This window comes from Ranitomeya imitator, chromosome 5 (genome assembly GCF_032444005.1).
Source record: "Ranitomeya imitator isolate aRanImi1 chromosome 5, aRanImi1.pri, whole genome shotgun sequence".
Classification (NCBI taxonomy): Eukaryota; Metazoa; Chordata; class Amphibia; order Anura; family Dendrobatidae; genus Ranitomeya; species Ranitomeya imitator.
This window is the reverse complement of record NC_091286.1, coordinates 216842225-216863050: the sequence shown is the minus strand read 5'-3', so window position 1 is coordinate 216863050 and position 20826 is coordinate 216842225. Positions and strand designations below refer to the sequence as shown.

Below are 20826 nucleotides of genomic sequence, written 5' to 3'. Positions count from 1 at the left end.
AAGTTCCTTGGGAGGTCTAGTTTCTAATATGGGGTCACTTGTGGGGGGTTTGTACTGTTTGGGTACATCAGGGGCTCTGCAAATGCAACGTGACTCCTGCAGACCAATCCATCTAAGTCTGCATTCCAAATGGCGCTCCTTCCCTTCCGAGCTCTGCCATGCGCCCAAACAGTGGTTCCCCCCACATATGGGGTATCAGCGTACTCAGGACAAATTGGACAACAACTTTTGGGGTCCAATTTATTCTGTTACCCTTGTGAAAATACAAAACTGGGGGCTAAAAAATAATTTTTGCGAAAAAAAAAAAAATTATTTTAACGGCTCTGCGTTATAAACTGTAGTGAAACACTTGGGGGTTCAAAGCTCTCAAAACACATCTAGATAAGTTCCTTAGGGGGTCTAGTTTCCAAAATGGTGTCACTTGTGGGGGGTTTTAATGTTTAGGCACATCAGGGGCTCTCCAAACCAACATGGCGTCCCATCTTAATTCCAGTCAATTTTGCATTGAAAAGTCAAATGGCGCTCCTTCCCTTCCGAGCTCTGCTATTCACCCAAAAAGTGGTTTACCCCCACATATGGGGTATCGTCGCACTCAGGACAAATTGCACAACAACTTTTGTGGTCTAATTTCTTCTCTTACCCTTGGGAAAATAAAAAATTGGTGGCGAAAAGATTATTTTTGTGAAAAAATATGATTTTTTATTTTTACGGCTCTGCATTATAAACTTCTGTGAAGCACGTGTTGGGTCAAAGTGCTCACCACACCTCTAGATAAGTTCCTTAAGGGGTCTACTTTCCAAAATGGTGTCACTTGTGGGGATTTCAATGTTTAGGCACATCAGGGGCTCTCCAAACGCAACATGGCATCATATCTCAATTCCAGTCAATTTTGCATTGAAAAGTAAAATGGCGCTCCTTCACTTCCGAGCTCTGCCATACGCCCAAACAATGGTTTACACCCATATATGGGGTATCAGCGTACTCAGGACAAATTGGCCAACAATTTTTGAGGTCCAATTTCTTCTCTTACTCTTGGGAAAATAAAAAATTGGGGGCGAAAAGATCATTTTTGTGAAAAAATATGATTTTTTATTTTTACGGCTCTGCATTATAAACTTCTGTGAAGCAATTGGTGGGCCAAAGTGGTCACCACACATCTAGATAAGTTCCTTAGGGTGTCTACTTTCCAAAATGGTGTCACTTGTGGGGGGTTTCAATGTTTAGGCACATGAGGGGCTCTCCAAACGCAACATGGCGTCCCATCTCAATTCCTGTCAATTTTGCATTGAAAAGTCAAATGGCGCTCCTTTCCTTCCGAGCTCTGCCATGCGCCCAAACAGTGGTTTACCCCCACATATGGGGTATCAGCGTACTCAGTACAGATTGTACAACAATGTTTGGCATCCATTTTATCCTGTTACCCTTGGTAAAATAAAACAAATTGGAGCTGAAATAAATTTTGTGTGAAAAAAAGTTAAATATTCATTTTTATTTAAACATTCCAAAAATTCCTGTGAAACCCCTGAAGGGTTAATAAACTTCTTGAATGTGGTTTTGAGCACCTTGAGGGGTGCAGTTTTTAGAATGGTGTCACACTTGGGTATTTTCTATCATATAGACCCCTCAAAATGACATCAAATGAGATGTGGTCCCTAAAAAAAAATGGTGTTGTAAAAATGAGAAATTGCTGGTCAACTTTTAACCCTTATAACTCCCTAACAAAAAAAAATTTTGGTTCCAAAATTGTGCTGATGTAAAGTAGACATGTGGGAAAGGTTACTTATTAAGTATTTTGCATGACATATCTCTGTGATTTAAGGGCATAAAAATTTAAAGTTGGAAAATTGCGAAATTTTCTAAATTTTCGCCAAATTTCCGTTTTTTTCACAAATAAACGCAAGTTATATCGAATAAATGTTACCACTAAAATGAAGTACAATATGTCACGAGAAAACAATGTCAGAATCGCCAAGATCCGTTGAAGCGTTCCAGAGTTATAACCTCATAAAGGGACAGTGGTCAGAATTGTAAAAATTGGCCCGGTCATTAACGTGCAAACCACCCTCGGGGCTTAAGGGGTTAATTGAGTGTCTTTTATACAGGTAACAAGTTCAAACAGGTGCAATAAATACAGGTAATGAGTGCAGAGTAGGAAGGATTCTTAAAGAAAAACTACCAGGTTTGTGAGAGCAGGAGTTCTTGCTCGTTGGTAGGTGATCAAGTACTTGTTACATGCAATGTAATTATGTAAAAATCATACAATGTGATTTTCTGGATTTTATTCTTAGATTCTGTCTCTCTCAGTTGAAGTGTAAATATGATAAAAATTACAGACCTCTCCATTCTTTGTAGGATCTTGCAAAGTCAGCAATGTATCAAATACTTATTTTCCCCACTGTACATACATAGAGTATACTTTCATCTCAATAAATATTATATGTGTTTGCTCACCCTGTAAAATCTTTTAAAATAGCAAAAAAAAAATTGTTGAACCTCAGAAGCATTAGGCTATGTGCACACATTCAGGATTTTTTGCGTTTTTTTTCCACAATTTTCACTATAAAAACCCAATAAAAACGCGAAAAAACGCATACATTAAGCATCCTATTATTAGAATGCAATCCGCAATTTTTGTGCACATGTTGCGTTTTTTCCGCGGCGGAATCGCATTCTGGAAAAAAAATGCAGCATGTTCATTCTTTGTGCGGAATCGCGGGGATTTTGCACACATAGGAATGCATTGATCCGCTTACTTTCCGCATTTGGCTATGCTCACGACGCGGGAAGTAAGCGGATCATGTGCGGTTGGTACCCAGGGTGGAGGAGAGGAGACTCTCCTCCAGGCCCTGGGAACCATATAATTGTTAAAAAAAAAGAATTAAAATAAAAAGTCATGATATTCTCACCTTCCGGCGTCCCCAGGCAGCTTTCCCGCTCCTCGCGATGCTTCTGTTCCCAATAATAACTCGCGGCAATGACCTGTGATGACGTAGTGGTTTCGTGAGACCGAACGTCATCTGGGGTCATTTCTGCGAGGCATTACTGGGAACGGGAGCTGCCGGGAGCATCGCGAGGAGCGGGAAGGCTGCAGGGGACACCGGAAGGTGAGAATATCATGATTTTTTAAATTATTTTTAACATTAGATCTTTTTACTATTGACGCTGCATAGGCAGCATCAATACTAAAATGTTGGTCACTATGTTTGACAAGTGTGATCAACCTGTCAATCAGTTTTCCAAGCGATGCTACAGATTATGCTTGCAAAACGCTAGTGTTTAGCAGGAAAACGCATGTCAATTCCGTATGTGTTTTTCCCACGGCAGGGAGTTCCGGAATTGCCACGGAAATTTCCGCGGCAATTCTGGACGTGTGCACATAGCCTTACTCATGTAATCCTTTTCACGTAATTTTTTCTTGGCCTTTTTACTAATAAAAAAATCTTGAAATGAGCAAAATAAAAATAATCACAGTTTCATGATGCAAAGGAAGGCTAGTAGGAAGTACCGATCCCAAAGTACTGTGCACAGTTCTGGTCTCCAGTGTATAAGAAGGATATAGCTGACCTAGAGCGGGGTACAGCAACCAAGGTTATTAAGGGAATGGGGGGTCTGCAATATCATAATAGGTTATTAAACTTGGGGTTATTCAGTTTGAAAAAATTAAGTCTAAGCCTACCTTCACACTAGCGTCGTACGACGCACGTCGCGATGCGTTGTTTTGGAGAAAAAACGCATCCTGCAAAATTGCTTGCAGGACGCGTTTTTCTCCATAGACTAACATTAGCGACGCATTGCGACGCTTTGCCACACGTCGCAACCGTCGTGCGACGGTTGCGTCATGTTGCGTCAGACCGTCGAAACCAAAAAACGTTGCGGCCCCCTCCTCCCCGCAGCTCAGAATGGGGCAGCGGATGCGTTGAAAAACTGCATCTGCTGCCCCCGTTGTCCGGCGCTTTCACAGTATGCAACGGTACGTCGCAACGTCGCATTGCGACGTGCGTCATATGACGCTAGTGTGAAAGGAGCCTTAGAGGCGATCTTAATTACAGATATATGAGGGGACAGGTCATAGATCTTTCTAATGGTGTTTTTACACCTAGGCCTGCAATGGTGACGAGAGCTTCCTCCACATCTACAGTATAGAAGGTTTAACCCCTTAATGACCGCCAATACGTCTTTTAACTGACCTGAGATATAAGAGAATAGCCTCCCCATACAGGTGACAATCCAGCAGCTGTCGCCTGTCCACTATAGCTGACAACTTTCTGCATCAGCCACGATCAGTGTTGTCACCGTCCAAATATGTTTAACCCCTTAGATGCTGCTGTCAATAGTGACTGCATCATTATAAATGGCTAACAGAGTGTGGGGGCTTGCACTTTATTAAAATTGGTGCCCTCAGATCATCATTTTGTGGTCCTGATGTTTGCGATGGCAATTCACGACCAAATAGCGGCCTTAGAGTCTGACGGCTGTTGTAACCTGTTCAGAAGTTACTGACATTTAGGTGGTAAAAATACACATTTTCATTTCTGTCATGCCACTTTGCATTAATTCCTGTAAAGCACCTGAAGAGTTAATAAACTACCTGAATACAGTTTTCAATACGTCAGGGGGTGCTGTTTTTAAAATGGTATCACCTTTGAGGGTTTCCCAATATATGAGACCCCTAAAGTCGCTTCAAACATGGATAAGTCCCTAAAAAAATAAATTTTGTAAATTTCCTTGAAAAACAGAAAAATTGCTGCTACATTTTTAATCTTCTTAAAATTCTAACAAAATAAAATAACATTTTACAAATGGTGCTGATGTAAAGCCGACATGTGGGAAATGTTATTTATTAATGGTTTGCTGTGGTATGACTATCTGGATTAAAGGGATAATCATTCTAATTTTGAAAATTGCAAATTTTTTAACATTTTTCTCAAATTTTTGATATTTTTTATAAATAAACACAAAACATATTGACCTAAATTTACCATTATCATAAAGTATAATGTGTCACGAAAAAACAATCTCAAAATAACTGGTATATGTTGAAGCATTTCAGAGTTATTACCACATAAAGTGAAACTGGTCAGATTTTAAAAATTTGGCTCCGTCACTAAGGGGTTAATTGTAATCACAGATAGTAATTCTTTACTGTAAGAGCAGTGAGACTATGGAACGCTCTGCTACGTGATGTAATGGTCCATTCACTACAAAACTACAAGGATGTCTTTCTTGATAAATATACTACAAGCAGGTTATGGTCACTACAGTAGATTCTGTGATGGGCTGCTCATCCGGGGAACTAGTCTGATTGCAGTATGTGGATTTGGAAATACATTTTTCTCTAATATGGAGCTATTAGCGTTTGACCCATGAGGTTTTTGTCTTCCTTTGGATCAACATTTTAGGTCATAGGTTGAACTCATTGGACCTAGTCTACACTCAATCTTAAATACAATGAAACCACTTAGCTCCTGCTACGTAAAGTCCCAAGTATGAAGCAGTTCATGTAAATTCTTACCAAAAAAGGAGTTTCTTTGTGGTTGGTGGTGGCCCTCCCATTGGAAAAGGGGCAGAGCTTCAAATGTCCTTCGATTTGGCCCTTAAATGTTGCGTTCATTTTTTTAAACAAATGTGGTTGCCTGGCACTTACTTAATGAGCAGTTCTGCCCCTGGTATCCCTTGATATGAAAAAACTTTATCATCAGGTCTACTTTAGCATTGTACACAGTTTAGCGCCAACAGAACACACTTTCTCCTAAAACCGTGAAATGATGCCTCCTGTTTTCTATTGGAGTGTTAAACAATTGACTCTTTCTTTTGGCCTTCTCCAGTGATATATCCTTCAATTACCTTCATGTCCCAGCATTCAGTATGACAAGTGCTGCAAATAATGTGTTAGATTATGAACCTAGGATCTGTTAATAGAGATGAATGTCCCTAGTAGACTTGTACCCTCTGGCGCTCTATTAATGAATGCCGCGTATCCGTTGACCCTAGACATGCTCTTTAATGAAATGCTGGTGCTAGTGGGGGATTCATTATGAATTGTAGAAGCCTTCAAGTCTCGGAGATAAATAAAAGTACAGTATTTAGAGCCATCTGGCCAAGAAAAGCTAATTTCATATGACATATTGGACATTACATTAATATGCTCAGGACAGAGTTCGTCTATTCATTCACTTGTAGATCAGTTGATAAAACAATCATTTATTAACAAATGACATAGGAAACTTTAGGAAAAGCCATTTAACTATTATATCTTTTATTATGGATTTCTTCAGATGTCCTGATAAACAACTCTTTGGTCTTTTTTTTGTTTTTCCAAATATATTCTGGTTATTACCTTGTGAATTGGAGCCCAAACAGTGATGAACATATCTGGATCACCGTCAGTCACACTCACCGGGAGTGCTGGCCAGAGAGAGAGAGTAACTTGACTCCGCTCTGGACATTTTGGCCATTATTTTTCTATGGTGTGCATTTATTGTGCTCTTTAGAAGGATGTCAGGAATTTGGCAGGGGATTTTCTACAGTTAAAGAAAAGATGTCCAGACGTAAATTAGCAAACGTCTGGTACGGTAAATGGATATGCTTGAAGCATATGTATGGCTAACAGCTGTTTATAGAAATGATAACGCAAACATCTGCAGTTGACAAATGGGTGTATAGCGCTGCAGCTGACAAATGTCCATTTTACAGTAACTGACTAGAAAAACTGGTTGCAGAAGTGCAAATCTAAGATAAAAACAGAAAAAAAGTGGTTGGACCATTCGGATTCTCCGTTAAAGCGATAGGAGTTGTCCAATGTGGTTTTTTGAATGTTTAGAAAGTAATGTACGAGCTGCACCTGCCATGCCTGGAAGCTGCCTACGACCTTAAGACCATAAGCAACAACTTAGTCTTGAAAAATGTGCTATATTGAGCATATTTGTGGCTTTTCACTAGAAACCTCCACATGATAAGAAATAGGAATGACCAGGAGAATTGACACTTGCATTGCTCCTTAAGTGGATTACTTGGGCTTTGCTCTAACTTCTCGATGACTTTTGGAACCATTACCAGCTTTCTAAAAGCATAGCTTATTTGATAAGTGTTTCCAAGAGTGTGCCTAAGGGTATGTGTCTACGTTCAGTATTACATCCGGATTAGCTGCGGAGTGAATGCTGCATACAGCCGCAGCATTCAACCCGCAGCGTCCAGATGTTACATCATAGTGGAGGGGATTTTATGAAATCCCGTTTCCACTATGCGTGCGAACACGCATCCGGTGGCCCTGCGTTTACGGATGTACGGCGCGTCTTTTTTAGAATGCAGCATGTCTGTTTACCTTGTGGCGACGCTCCATCGCCGCAAGGTAAATCACAGGGCCCTATGTGTGGGGTGTGGAGATTCCGGATATGTGCTATGAACACATCCGGAATCACCGCGCGTACAGAAGGGGGCAATGCTTTGGGCGGAGCGGGGTTTCTGCTCCGTTCAAAGCGCCGTGATTACGGACCGTGGACACATACCCTAAGAAGGCAGCCATGTATTCAGGTAAGGTAAGGTGTTCACAAAGAATATGATTTCACTAAGTAGCAAGATGTGGGTATGATATGTATGAGACTGTAGATACAGTGGATTCAATGGAAGGGAGTACTCTTTCTTCCTCTTGTGTTTGAGTGCGGAAACCATATTTCTTATTGACATATGAAATGTGCTTATAGTATAACTGTACATAAAGACAGTTCATGATAAGCTATAGACTTAAGATATGAGCTCCTCAAGACCTCTGAAGATCTTCCGACACATCTACTTCAAGAAATGTTCTTGCTGCCCTTGACAGGTGGCATTGTTAGAAGATAATCATCACTTTACCTGTGATTGAATTTACTGCAAAGGCTGATGTTCTCTTCTGTATCGGACCATTATGAAGACTGAGAAACTTCTTGTTTTGGTAACATCTTACTCCATGACATTCTCTCTTCTTTGCTTGTAGGATGGTTCGTTGGGAAACATTGACGACCTCGCCGAACAGTACGCTGATTATTACAACACCTGCTTCACAGACGTGTGCGAAAGAATGGAGGAACTGCGCAAGCGCCATGTTTCCCAGGATCTTGATGAGGTAAAGGTGCTAATTATTGTTGAACTCCAATATGGATCTTGACATGTCGTCAAAATTAACTTTAAAGATAACCTGTCACCATAAAAATGCAGTCCAATCTGCTGGCAGCATGTGATAGAGCAGGGGGAGTTGAGTAGATTAATATCTAGGAGTAAATATTCAGTATAACCCATGCTTTAAGGTACCTTCACACATAACGATATTGTTAACGATATCGTTGCTATTTGTGACGTAGCAACGATATCGTTAATGAAATCGTTATGTGTGACAGCGACCAACGATCAGGCCCCTGCTGGGAGATCGTTGGTCGCTGAATAAAGTCCAGAACTTTATTTCGTCGCTGGACTCCCTGGAGACATCGCTGGATCGGCGTGTGTGACACCGATCCAGCGATGTCTTCACTGGTAACCAGGGTAAACATCGGGTAACTAAGCGCAGGGCCGCGCTTAGTAACCCGATGTTTACCCTGGTTACCATGCTAAAAGTAAAAAAAAACAAACAGTACATACTTACCTACAGCTGTCTGTCCTCCAGCGCTGCGCTCTGCACTCCTCCTGTACTGGCTGTGAGCCGGAAAGCAGAGCGGTGACGTCACCGCTCTGCTTTCCGGCTCCCAGACAGTACAGGAGGAGAGCAGAGAAGCAGAGCGCAGCGCTGGAGGACAGACGGCTGTAGGTAAGTATGTACTGTTTGTTTTTTTTTACTTTTAGCATGGTAACCAGGGTAAACATCGGGTTACTAAGCGCGGCCCTGCGCTTAGTTACCCGATGTTTACCCTGGTTACCGGCATCGTTGGTCGCTGGAGAGCGGTCTGTGTGACAGCTCTCCAGCGACCAAACAGCGACGCTGCAGCGATCCGGATCGTTGTCGGTATCGCTGCAGCGTCGCTAAATGTGAAGGGGCCTTTAGTCATGTAACCCTCTTTCGGTCCAGTGGGTGGTCCCATCAGTGACTGACAGTTATCTGTATATGCACTATTATGCAGAGCTAGCTGTCAGTCACTGATAAGTCCGCCCACAGGACTGAAAATCCTAGAAAGAGCAGAGGTTTACATGATGAAAGCCCAGGTGATACTGAATAATTTCTCATAAAACTACATATAATACTCCTGTGCTCCGTAGCATGGTGCCAGCAGATTGAACTGCATATTCACGGCGACAGGTTCTCTTTAAGATTATGTTGCAAAGATACGCAAACCGTTAGATTAGAAGAAAATGAAAACCTACTCTATCAAAGGATCTTATTCATGATCATCATTTCCATCTCCCTCTAAGCCTGCAATTCTCTACCTTGAGAAGTATTGTTTTCCCAAGTTCCCAGGATTTGCTGCCCTAGTACCCCCTTTTACGTTGCTAACAGTACAATGCTTAGCAGACACAAAGTAATCAGCAGGTAACCTAAATCCAACCACCCACATTATATTTTTTACATCAGCCCGACAGAAGAATCCCATGCATCACTGGGAAATTTCCCTGCTTTCTCACTTCAGCTTCCCACCAAGCCGATCCAAACAGTTGTAAATGAGAAAATCCGAGGCACCAATTGCTTTAATTTTTCTTGGAAAAAAGATAAACTTTTATTTCATCCTTTAAACAACATTTCCTCTACATTTGGTCTTTTTCAACAATGTTCTTTTTATTTGGGGGGATTTTGGGGGGCATAGGAGATATATGTGGAGAGTAGGGACAGGGGAAGAGATCATCCTTATTGAATCAATATTATTAATAAAACAATTTTCAATTTGCTTTTTTCAAACCAATATAGAAAAGTGAAAATACAACCAAATAAAGGCTATATTTGATCTTTTCCGTAGTTTTTAAAAAAAGACCAGAACTGTTTCTATATATTTTAAAGGGAACCTGTCACCCCCAAAATCGAACATGATCTAAGCCCACCGGCATCAGGGGCTTATCTACTGCATTCTGTAATGCTGTAGATAAGCGCCCGATGTAACCTGAAATAGGAGAAAAAGAGGTTAGATTATACTCACCCAGGGGCGGTCCCGCTGCGGTCCGGTCTGATGGGCGTCGCGGTCCGCTCCGGGGTCTCCCATCTTCTTAAGATGACATCCTCTTCTTGTCTTCATGCTGCGGCTCCGGCGCAGGCGTACTTTGTCTGCCCTGTTGAGGGCAAAGTACTGCAGTGCGCAGGCGCTGGGCCTCTCTGACCTTTCCCGGTGCCTGCGCACTGCAGTACTTTTCTCTGCCCTCAACAGGGCAAAGTACACCTGCGCCGGAGCTGCAGCGTGAAGACAAGAAGAGGACGTCATCCTATGAAGATGGGAGGCCCCGGACCAGACCGCGACGCCCATCGGATCGGACCGCACTGGACCGCCCCTGGGTGAGTATAATATAACCTCTTTTTCTTATCTTTCAGGTTGCGTCGGGGGCTTATCTACAGCATTCCAGAATGCTGTAGATAAGCCCCTGATGCCGGTGGTCTTAGCTCACCTTCCATTTTGGGGATGACAGGTTCCCTTTAAAGGATGAAATAAAAGTTTAGTATTTATTTCCAAGAAACTTAAAGCATTTGGAGCCTTGGATTTCCTGATATACAAGTGATATTTTTACATTAATATAAGAGTGTGTGAGCCGGTCGTACTATAACACTTTGTGATAAAGACTATACTGAGTTTTAGGTTAGGTAAAGGGAAAAGATCTTTTTTGGATATTGCAGATGTTGAAGTTAATTTGGAAGATAAATATTATTCATTGGCAGTCAGAGGATACATTGTGCATATTAATATTTTCATGTCGCTTCTCTACTACCAGTAATGTGAAAACACGTAGAGGAAGAAGTTTTAAAGGCGAATTTTCGGCTTCCAGAGACGGAAAGCAATTTGCGTAAATCGCTGACGATGTTTAAATGCTCAAACATTAGGGTTGTAATTAAGCTCATGCTCGTCTTAGGGATGATTTGTTCTTACAACCTGTTCTGTTGCATTCACATTTGGAAGCTGCAGATAGCGCCTCCGGCTGCCCGCTCTTCACAGCAGACAAACTTACTTACAGATAAGTGAAATAAAAGAAGTCTATAAATCAGGTTAAGCCAGGCCTGATATATGGCTGGGTAAGTGGACGACAACAGCAGATCGGTGCTGCGCCGTGTATGTTCGGTATTATTCTCAGCTTCTGGTATCTTATGGGACATCTCTTCACGAAATATTGCATCAGGGCATTATTAACTGTCTCAGACATTGGCAAATAAAGGCAAATACTCAGGAAAACCGAACTTTGAGGTAGTAGAGAAGGTTCCAGTTTGTGAGCAGGAAAGGTGCGTATGTACTGACAGACCACGTGCCATTAGATTGCACACAGGGGGACTTCCTATCACTAAGCATGTGACTTATCAAGGGAATTGCTTGCACCAGAAATTTTTAGGGACTTCATAGCAAAAGGGGTGAATACCTATGCACATGCGTTTTTAGTTATTTGATCTCATAAATGTAATTTATTCCTAGAGTTTTCTCACTTTATTATGCCACCTTAGATTATTTAGTGCTGTTGCATCACACACAAATCGGATTACGATCGAAAAGTAAAAAGCCAAGAGGTGTGAATACTTTTGCAAGCCAGTGTATATGTATTCAGCTCTATCCAGTGTATCTAGAACCAATTAAGCAGGCCATTAATATAAGATGGCTGTCGGCCTAACAATGCTTTGTTGAACGTTTGGGCGACAGCCATCTCAGCCATAGACAGGAATAATCATTCGGCTCAACGTTCCTGCGCTCTTTACGAGAAAGCTGCCGACAGACATCTCTTATCTCTGGGAGAGCAAAGCAATCGTCAGCCCTTATTCGGACATGGCTGATCATCATCTTCCTTGACGATCAATTGGTCGATACCCTCAAACACGGTAGACTGTCAGATGGAATCAGCCGATCGTCGTCTAATTTGTATGAGGCTCTAAGTTCACATCTGTGTCTTGTAATTTCATTATTCTGATCCATTACAGGAGCAAAGCAATGAAATGAATGGCAATGCCAGATCCATCTCATGATGGAAACCAGCAGCACCCAACAGACCCCTTTCACTATAACAGGGTCCATTATTTTAGCATGCCATATTACTTTGCCTGCCATTTTTGTTAGAATTTGTGATGTGGTTGTGAACGGAGCCTCCAAGACAGATGTAAACATTGCCTTAGCTGTTCTCTTCTGCGCTAAAAGATCTACGTGGAGCCTCCATCACAGGTTCTATTAAATTTGGCGTGAATGAAACAAAACAGCTTATTCAATTTTTGGAGGGTGAGGGAGTGAGGGGGAATGCTGGACACTATGAAGAAGTCCAAGCAATGCTATTATAATCAGTATGGTCCGTTGGTGTCATTCATGTGATAGATCCATTCCTGGCTTAAAATCCATTCATATAATGTGACTGGAGACACAGACCTGGACATGGTCTTTAACTATGTAACTATGCATGATTTATTTTACTTATTTTATTCACTTATATGGCACCATTATTTACACACTTTCCAGACATCATCATCACTGTCCCCATTGACGCTCACAATGTACATTTCCTATCAGTATGACTTTGGAGTGTAGGAGTAAAGTCACGCAAATACGGTGTGGTAGGTTGACTCACTCGGCTTCTTAAGGAGGCAGACACAGGAACCGTTTCTACTCAACCCCTTTCTGGCATTTGACATACTATTCCGTCCATGTGACCTGGGACTTACGTAATTCCCATAGACGGAATAGTACGTCACGTGCGATCAGCCGCGCTCACGGGGAGAGCGCCGCCGATCGTGGCCGGGTATCAGCTGATTCTCACAGCTGACACCCGGCACTATGTGCCAGGAGTGGTCACGGACCGCTCCCGGCACTTTAACCCCCCAGAACACTGTGATCAAACAAGATCGCAGCGTTCCGGCGGCATAGAGAACCATCACGCAGGGAGGGGGCTCCCTGCGTGCTTTCCTGAGACCCTCAGAACAACACAATGTGATCATGTTGTGTCGGGGGCCTCCTCCCTGCAGGCCTCCTGATCCTAGATGGCCACGGGGTCCTGCAGGGAGGTTGCTTCTCAGTGCCTGCTGAGAGCAGGCACTGAGAAGCGTCTTACACTGCCTGTCAGATCGCTGATCTGACACAGTGCTGTGCAAAGTGTCAGATCAGCGATCTGACACTATATAATGATATCCCATCCTGGAACAAAGTAAAAAGAAAAAAAGTTAACATGTGGAAAAATATATTTTTTTAAATTCCAAAATAAAGAAAAAAAATGAATATTGTTCCAATAAATACATTTCTTTGTGTAAAAAAACAAAACAATAAAATACATATTTAGTATCGCCGCATCCGTAACGACCTGACCTATAAAACAGTCCCACGAATTAACCCCTTTAGTGAACTCCGTAAAAAAAATAATTAAAAATTGAGGCAAAAAACAGTGGTTTATCATCATACCGTCGAACAAAAAGTCGAACAACACGTGATCAAAAAGACTGATATAAATAACCATGGTACCGCTGAAAACGTCATTTTTTTCCCAGAAAAAACAAGCCGCCATACAGCATCATCAGCGAAAAAATAAAAAGTTATAGCTCTCAGAATAAAGCAATGCAAAAACAATTATTTTTTATATAATTTTTGCCCGGCTCTGCTCAACCTCCTACCTAGATAACTCACCGCTTCCCCTCTCTGACCACAACATTCTCTCCTTCACACTCACATATCCTCGCTCACCCCAGCACCCTCCTACACACCATTCAGTCAGAAATCTACAAGCCATTAACCCTCTTACACTTTCAGACTCCCTACGCTCATCATTGTCCCCAATCTCTTCCTTTTCCTGTCCTGATCTGGCTGTACATCACTTCAATGACACTCTTAGAAGCACCCTGGACCAAGTAGCTCCCCTCACCCTCAGAACCTCCAAACACAGAGTGAAACAGCCCTGGCTCACATCGCAAACCCGATTTCTCCAGCGATGCTCTAGGTGTGCTGAACGCTTATGGAGGAAAACACGCACACCAGAAGACTTCATACACTTCAAATTTATGTTAAGGACCTATAACTTTGCCCTTCACTTCGCTAAACAGACCTACTTTACCACTCTGATCTCCTCACTATCCAACAACCCCAAGAAACTTTTTGACACCTTTCACTCCCTCCTCAGGCCAAAAGCACAAGCCCCTATCACAGATATTTGTGCTGGTGACCTGGCCTCCCACTTTATAGAGAAAATAGACAATATCCGTCAGGAAATCCGCTCCCAACAACTAAGTTCAGTGACTCCCATCCCTCCCCTCATTGCCCCTGGCTCACTCTCCACATTCGATCCCATCACAGAAGAAGAAGTCTCCAAGCTCCTCTCCTCTTCTTGTCCGACTACATGCACTACCGACCCCATTCCCTCACATCTCCTCCAGTCTCTCTCTCCAGTTGTCACAAGTCACCTAACTACAATCTTTAATATCTCCCTCTCCTCTGGCATTTTCCCCTCCTCCTTCAAACACTCTATCATTACTCCATTACTAAAGAAACCCACCCTCGACCCATCCTGCACAAACAACTACAGACCGGTCTCCAATCTCCCCTTCATCTCTAAACTCTTGGAGTGCTTGATATACTCCCGCCTTACCTGTTACCTCTCCACTCACTCCCTTCTAGACCCTTCACAGTCCGGTTTCCGCCCCCTACATTCGACAGAAACTGCACTCATCAAAGTGACCAATGACCTTCTGACAGCAAAACGTAATGGTGACCACTCTCTGCTCATTCTTCTCGATCTCTCTGCAGCTTTCGACACTGTTGACCACCCTCTCCTTCTCTCTAGGCTCCAGTCACTAGGCATTAAGGACACTGCTCTCTCCTGGTTCTCCTCCTACCTTTCTGACCGCTCCTTCAGTGTTCTGTTCTCTGGCTCCACTTCATCTCCTCTTCCTCTCACTGTTGGGGTACCTCAGGGCTCAGTCCTTGGCCCCCTTCTGTTCTCTCTCTACACGGCCCCAATTGGACAGACAATCAGCAGATTTGGCTTTCAGTACCATCTTTATGCCGACGACACACAACTATATACGTCATCCCCTGACCTTACCCCCGCTGTACTACAGAACGCCACTGACTGTCTGTCCGCAGTCTCCAACATCATGTCCGCTCTCTATCTGAAACTCAACCTCTCCAAAACTGAACTTCTTCTGCTCCCACCATCTACTAACCTCCCTAAATCTGACATTTCCCACTCCGTGGGTGGCACCATAATTACACCCCGGCAGCAGGCGCGCTGTCTGGGTGTTATGTTTGACTCCGATCCCTCCTTCACCTCCCATATACAATCTCTTGCCCGCTCGTGCAGCTTACACCTAAAGAACATCTCCAGAATCCGCCCTTTTCTCACCATGGAGACAGCTAAAACCCTCACTGTCGCCCTGATCCACTCCCGCCTGGACTACTGTAACGCTCTATTAATTGGCCTCCCCCTCACTCGACTTTCCCCTCTCAAGTCCATCCTTAATGCAGCAGCCAGGGTCGTCCATCTGGCTAATCGTTACTTGGACGCGTCCGCTCTTCGCCAGTCGTTACACTGGCTACCCATTCATTACAGGATACAATTCAAAGTACTTGTTCTCACCCACAAAGCTCTCCACAGTGCGGCACCCCCTTACATCTCCTCCCTCATTTCTGTCTATCAGCCTAACAGACCACTGCGCTCTGCAAATGACTTTCGATTAACCTCTGCACTAATCCGTACCTCCCACTCCCGACTCCAAGACTTCTCCCGTTCTTCGCCAATCCTCTGGAATGCTCTACCCCAAGATATTAGGACCATCCATAATTTGCATAGTTTTAGGCGCTCGCTCAAAACACATTTGTTCAGAGCGGCCTATCACGTTCACTAATCAAAGTTATGTTATGTTTGTGTGTGTGTAGCCCATTCACTATCCCCATCTATTCCCCAACCCCTGAAGATGGCTGGACCATGATTGTAAATACATCATTGTAAATACACACCTGTGCTTTGCATCTCCCCCACCTCATTGTAGATTGTAAGCTCTCACGAACAGGGTCGTCTTATTTTGCTTTAATTATTGTATTGTTAACGTTGTTACTTATGACTTTTGTGTTTGAAACTGTTAAACTGTAAAGCGCTGCGGAATATGTTGGCGCTATATAAATAAAGATTATTATTTATTATTATTATTATTATATAAAATAGTTTTTATTGTATGAAAGTGCCAAAACATACAAAAATGATATAAATGTAATCGTACTATCCCGAAGAATAAAACTGCTTTATCAATTTTACCAAACGCGGAACGATATAAACGCCCCACCCAAAAGAAATTCATGAATTGCTGGTTTTTGTTCATTCTGCCTCCCAAAAATCGTAATGAAAAGTGATCAAAAAATGTCATATGCCCTGAAAATGGTACCAATAAGAACATCAACTCGTCCCGCAAGAAACAAGACCTCACATGACTTTGTGGGCCAAAATATGGAAAAATTATAGCTCTCAAAATGTAGTGATGCAAAAACTATTTTTTGCAATAAAAAGCGTCTTTTAGCATGTGACAGCTGCCAAACATAAAAACCCGCTATAAATAGTAAATCGAACCCCTCTTTATCACCCCCTTAGTTAGGGAAAGATAATAAAATAAAAAAAGGATTTATTTCCATTTTCCCATTAGGGTTAGGGTTGGGGCTAAAGTTATGGTTAGGGTTGGGGCTAAAGTTAGGGTTGGGGTTAGGGTTTGGATTACGTTTACGGTTGGGATTAGGGTTAGGGTTGGGATTAGGATTAGGGTTGAGATTAGGGTTAGGGGTTTGTCAGGGTTAGGGGTGTGGTTAGGGTAGGGATGTGGTCAGGGCCGGCGTCGGCACCCGGCGTACCGGGGCAAATGCCGGGGCCCTGAATAAATGGGGGGGCCCACTCGTGGCCGGGATACCAAGGAGCCCGGGCTGCTCCCCCAACAGCTTCGCCACTACTTGAGCTCAGCCGTCACTTAAATAAACATGGCCGCGCACAGTGCACTCTGCAGCGATGTCTCTGCTTCTGCTAGTAATGACGCGGCCGGGCGGACACACAAGCAAAGTTAAAGGCACAGTGTCTGCCTGACCGCATCATTAGTAACAGACACAGCTGCAGCGTGCACTGTGGGTGGCTATGTCTGTTTAAGTGACGGCCATCGATCAAGCAGCACTCCCTCCATATCCACATGCCAGAGAAGCCTGATGGGTGACAAGCCTGGGGGAGGTGAGTGAGGCTTGTGTCTGTCTGTATGTCTGTGTATGCCTGTATGATGTGCAGATCTGTGTATATCAGTGTGTTTGACTGTACATATTTATGTATTTTTGTGAATTTGTCTTCAAATATATGTATGTAAATATCTGCGTATTGTATGTGTATATCTGTGTATTGTATTTGTGTGCATGTCTGCGTATTGTATTTGTGTGCATGTCTGCGTATTGCATGTGTATGTCTGCGTATTGTGTGTGTGTGCGCATGTCTGCGTATTGTGTGTGTGTGAATGTCTGCGTATTGTGTGTGTGTGTGCGCATGAGTGCTGTGTGTGTGTGCATGTCTGAGTACTGTATGTGTGCAGCATGTCTGTGTACTGTACGTGTATGTCTGCGTATTGTGTGTGTATGTCTGCGTATTGTGTGTGTGTGTGTGCGCGCATGTCTGCGTATTGTGTGTGTGCATGTCTGAGTGCTGCGTGTGTGTGTGCATGTCTGAGTACTGTATGTGTATGCAGCATGTCTGCGTACTGTATGTGTATGTCTGCGTATTGTGTGTGTATGTCTGCGTATTGTGTGTGTGTGTGTGCATGTCTGCGTATTGTGTGTGTGTGCATGTCTGCGTATTTGTGTGTGTGCATGTCTGCGTATTTGTGTGTGTGCATATCTGCCTATGTGAAGGATGAGGGGGAAGGCTAGGCCCTATGTAGTATATCTATATTTCTCCTCTGTGCATCATGAATCGTGGTTTATGGGCCCACTGAGACTTTTTTGCCCGGGGCCCACAAAATCCTGGAGCCGGCCCTGGATGTGGTTAGGGTTGGGATTAGGGTTAGGGGTGTGTTGGGGTTGGAGTTAGAATTGTGGGTTTCCACTGTTTAGGTACATCAGGGGCTCTCCAAACACGACATGCCGTCCGATCTCAATTCCAGCCAATTTTGCATCAAAAAGTCAAACGGCGCTCCTTCCTTTCCAAGCTCTGCCATGCGCCCAAACAGTGGTTTACCCCCACATATGGGGTATCAGCGTACTCAGGACAAATTGCACAACAACCCAAGTCATAACAAAGAAATTTTTACCACTCACGTGAAGTAAAATATGTCACGAGAAAACAATGTCAGAATCACCGGGATCCATGGAAGCGTTCCAGAGTTATAACCTCATAAAGGGACAGTGGTCAGAATTGCAAAAATTGGCCTGGTCATTAACGTGCAAACCACCCTTGGGGGTTAAGGGGTTAAAGTCCGTCTGGTTTATTGCAATCCTCATAAACCAAGTCACCAGAAACATAAATGCAGCCTTTGTCCAGCAGAAGGTAAAACATATAGTAACAATGCAATGGTGCTGGTTAGCCCACCTGGCTTAGATTCCAGCTTCCATGTCCTTTAGCAAAGGACATTCAATCCAGGAAACCTGCAATCTCCATACATACAGCTTTCCTTAACCCAAAAGCACATCTCCAGAACTTGCACCTCCAGACGCACTCACACTCACATGCTCTAGAAAGCTGGGTATCCACTCTTGTAGATATAACCACTGAGCTACCCTGATGTAGGTATAATCACTGAGGCACCCTGCTGTAGGGATAACCACTGAGCCACCCGGCTGTAGGTGTAACTATGAGACCACTATGCTGTGGTTATTAGCATTGTTAAATAGCGACCTAGTTATCATTAAGGAAGTTCTCGTGTCCGTTTAGCTATGGCCTTCCTTAGAAGGTTCCGCATAATAGCTGTGTGTAAGAGCCGCTTTGTGTGATAACTGATGATCTGTCCCGATCGAGGGTAGGGATTCACTGAACATAGTACATGTGGCAATATGTGGAATATTTGCTTAGTGGAGGGATAAATAGATCCTGGCACATAACCTCAGTGTAATGTCTCCGTTGTGTTGGGAGTAATTAGTGTCTTACATCAGTGAGGAGCATTTATTCCTGCCAGTTCAGTGCTAATATGCTTAGTGCCAAATGCGGCTTGTTATCCGCTAATGTAATTCGCTCAGCGTGAGTTCCATTTTTATTTACACTTCCATATTTATTGGAAGCTATTACTGTACACTTTAGTGCTATAATATCAAACACAATTGCCTTTCTGGATTTTGCATACTGATGCTTTTATTCAGGCAGGAATTCTGATAATGTGGCTGTGCAGGGTTTGCTTCGGGGGAATTCTAAAGTTATCTCATGGCTGTCACTAGGTGTGCACCACCGAGGGTGAGAATGAGAGGAATGGCTAAATTGTGTGATTGTTGATGCCCTTAAGGGCACAGACGTTAGATAGCTGTGGATGAAAGTCACGTAGCTGACACCGCTCATCCCGACTCCTCAGTAAATATCCGTGTTCCACCCAGCCCAATCTAAGGACCGGCAGCTTCAGAGCCCCCCTGGTGCCATAGCATATAACCTGTCAGCTCCCCTATCTATGTAAGATGATCAGTAATTTGTGGGCATCAGTCATCCTGGGTGATTCAGGAATCAGGGTCTCTTTCCTTACATCACGGCGCTCTCAGATTACATAGCAAACACCTGCTGACAGATTGCCTTCAGCACAGTATTTGCATGTTAGCTTCAAGTTAAACATGGTGTTGTTATAATGTGGTTCATGTGGTCAATCATATTAGTCATTACCGGACAAGCTAGTGTTCTGTTACCTAGCTGTGGGAATATTCCTTATTAGGAAACATTATGCATACTGTATGCTCTGCCTCAGTGTACACGAGAATCCCACCCGAGTGATCTGTAAGGGTCCCACTGGTCCTACACTTATGCCACAAGTGCTAATGGTGCCAACACCTTTGTGCTATGGTCAGTGTCTGCAGCGGAAGGCATGGCCGCCTCTGTGCAGCGTACACATAATGGTATTCTAGTAGCATCTGATGATGACTTGGCCTGACTGTCCTCTTTCTCTTACACAGCATGGGGCGCCTTCCGATAAATATCCAGTGGGGTTGAAGTTCTCCATTCCCATCAGCAATTCAGTAGCCATGTGTCTAACATGAATCCGAATGGGGATATCGGATGTGTGAGGCTATGGGTGCTTTTTATGTTCCTGGCTCAGAGGAATAGGTGCATACTGCTTATTATTGGGTTTACTAGCTGCCTCTCTAATAATAGTGATTACTATTCTGTGCTGTGCTGTTAGGTATGGCAGCACTATTGTTGCCTCCAAAACAGAACCCCCACAGAGGCTCCCAATGGGGTCCATCCAGCATTCCTTAGATGAATCTTGGACCCATCACGTAGTCATGAACACGTGCTGTCACTGAAGTTTTGTATACTTCCACCAGTCTTGGTAACATCCAACTGGCAATGGCCCACAGCTCAGAAAGTATACATCTCTCTCGTACTGAGCCATATACTTGTGGAATCGGATAATCACAAGCATATTAGACGACTACCTGAAATCCCAGTAAAGCTACACATACTGTGCATCGTTCTTCCATTATCACCAATGATCAGACACCCTGGTGTCTGCTTTGAATTTTGCCTGTCATGAAACACATGGACAGAAGTCCTAGACAAGACACAGATGGTAAT

At 43.3% G+C, this 20826-nt stretch overlaps 1 protein-coding gene across 5 annotated transcripts in view; it reads left to right on the top strand.

Moving 5' to 3' along the window:
• Positions 1 to 20826, top strand: part of SASH1 (SAM and SH3 domain containing 1) — a 415520-nt gene that overhangs the window by 184537 nt on the left and 210157 nt on the right. For all 5 annotated transcript variants that reach the window (XM_069725895.1, XM_069725896.1, XM_069725899.1 and 2 more), the window contains exon 2: positions 7973 to 8101. In XM_069725895.1, coding sequence (XP_069581996.1) covers positions 7973 to 8101 — 129 coding nt within the window. The remainder of the gene's footprint in view (positions 1 to 7972; positions 8102 to 20826) is intronic.